At 61.1% G+C, this 897-nt stretch overlaps 1 protein-coding gene across 1 annotated transcript in view; it reads left to right on the forward strand.

The window, feature by feature from the left end:
• Positions 1–259: 259 nt before the first annotated feature.
• Positions 260–897, forward strand: part of STUB1 (STIP1 homology and U-box containing protein 1, E3 ubiquitin protein ligase) — a 2,139-nt gene continuing 1,501 nt past the window's right edge. Inside the window, 4 exon segments of the mRNA XM_009875309.1 lie at positions 260–452; positions 582–747; positions 886–894; positions 896–897. The exon segment at positions 896–897 is cut by the window's right edge and continues 77 nt beyond it. Coding sequence (XP_009873611.1) covers positions 311–452; positions 582–747; positions 886–894; positions 896–897 — 319 coding nt within the window. The 5' untranslated portion in view covers positions 260–310.

An 897-nucleotide genomic window follows, 5' to 3' on the forward strand; every position in this document is an offset into this window, starting at 1 on the left:
GTGGGACACAGGCTGCCCCATCGCAACTGGCCCCAGCTTGCTCCCCTGCCTCATCCCGGCAGCTCCTCACAGGGCACAAGCCCGAGCCCGCACTCCTGGCCCTGCCCAGGGTGACAGCATTGCACAGGCGGCTCCCCAAGACACCCCCTGGTCAGCGTCACGCCTTGGCCCCGGCTGGGTGGCGGGGGAGGCGGGGGGCTGGCAGGGAAGCTGGGTGGTCATGGGCCAATGACACTGGCTCTGGCTTTTGCAGAACCGCAACCCGTTGGTGGCCGTCTACTACACCAACCGAGCCCTCTGCTACCTGAAGATGCAGCAGCACGACAAGGCGCTGGCGGACTGCAAGCGAGCCCTGGAGCTGGACGGGCAGTCAGTGAAGGCTCACTTCTTCCTGGGCCAGTGCCAGATGGAGATGGAGAACTACGACGAGGCCATCGCCAACCTGCAAAGAGGTGAGTGGGCATGGTGCTGGTGTTATTCCTCACCTCCCTGGCCCTTGCCCACCTGTCGGGAAAGGGGCTAGGGATGGGGAGAAGGAACTGAAGGAACTGCGGCACTGAGATCACCTTTCTCTCCCCAAGCTTACAACCTCGCCAAGGAACAGCGGCTGAATTTTGGGGACGACATCCCCAGCGCGCTGCGCATCGCCAAGAAGAAACGCTGGAACAGCATCGAGGAGAAACGGATCAACCAGGAAAACGAGCTGCACTCCTACCTGACCAAGCTGATCATGGCAGAAAAGGAGAGGTAATGGGGCACCAACGGTTCCCTTAAAGGCTTTTTTAGTGTCACAGCTTTGTGTGTGTTCCCTCTGCTTTTCTGGGGCGGCAGGGAAGGGAGCGAGGGCATCCCTTCATCGCTTCTGATCTCCCCACTCTGTCCTAGGGAGCTGGCCGA

Source organism: Apaloderma vittatum, unplaced genomic scaffold (assembly GCF_000703405.1).
Source record: "Apaloderma vittatum isolate BGI_N311 unplaced genomic scaffold, ASM70340v1 scaffold32238, whole genome shotgun sequence".
NCBI classification, from domain to species: Eukaryota; Metazoa; Chordata; class Aves; order Trogoniformes; family Trogonidae; genus Apaloderma; species Apaloderma vittatum.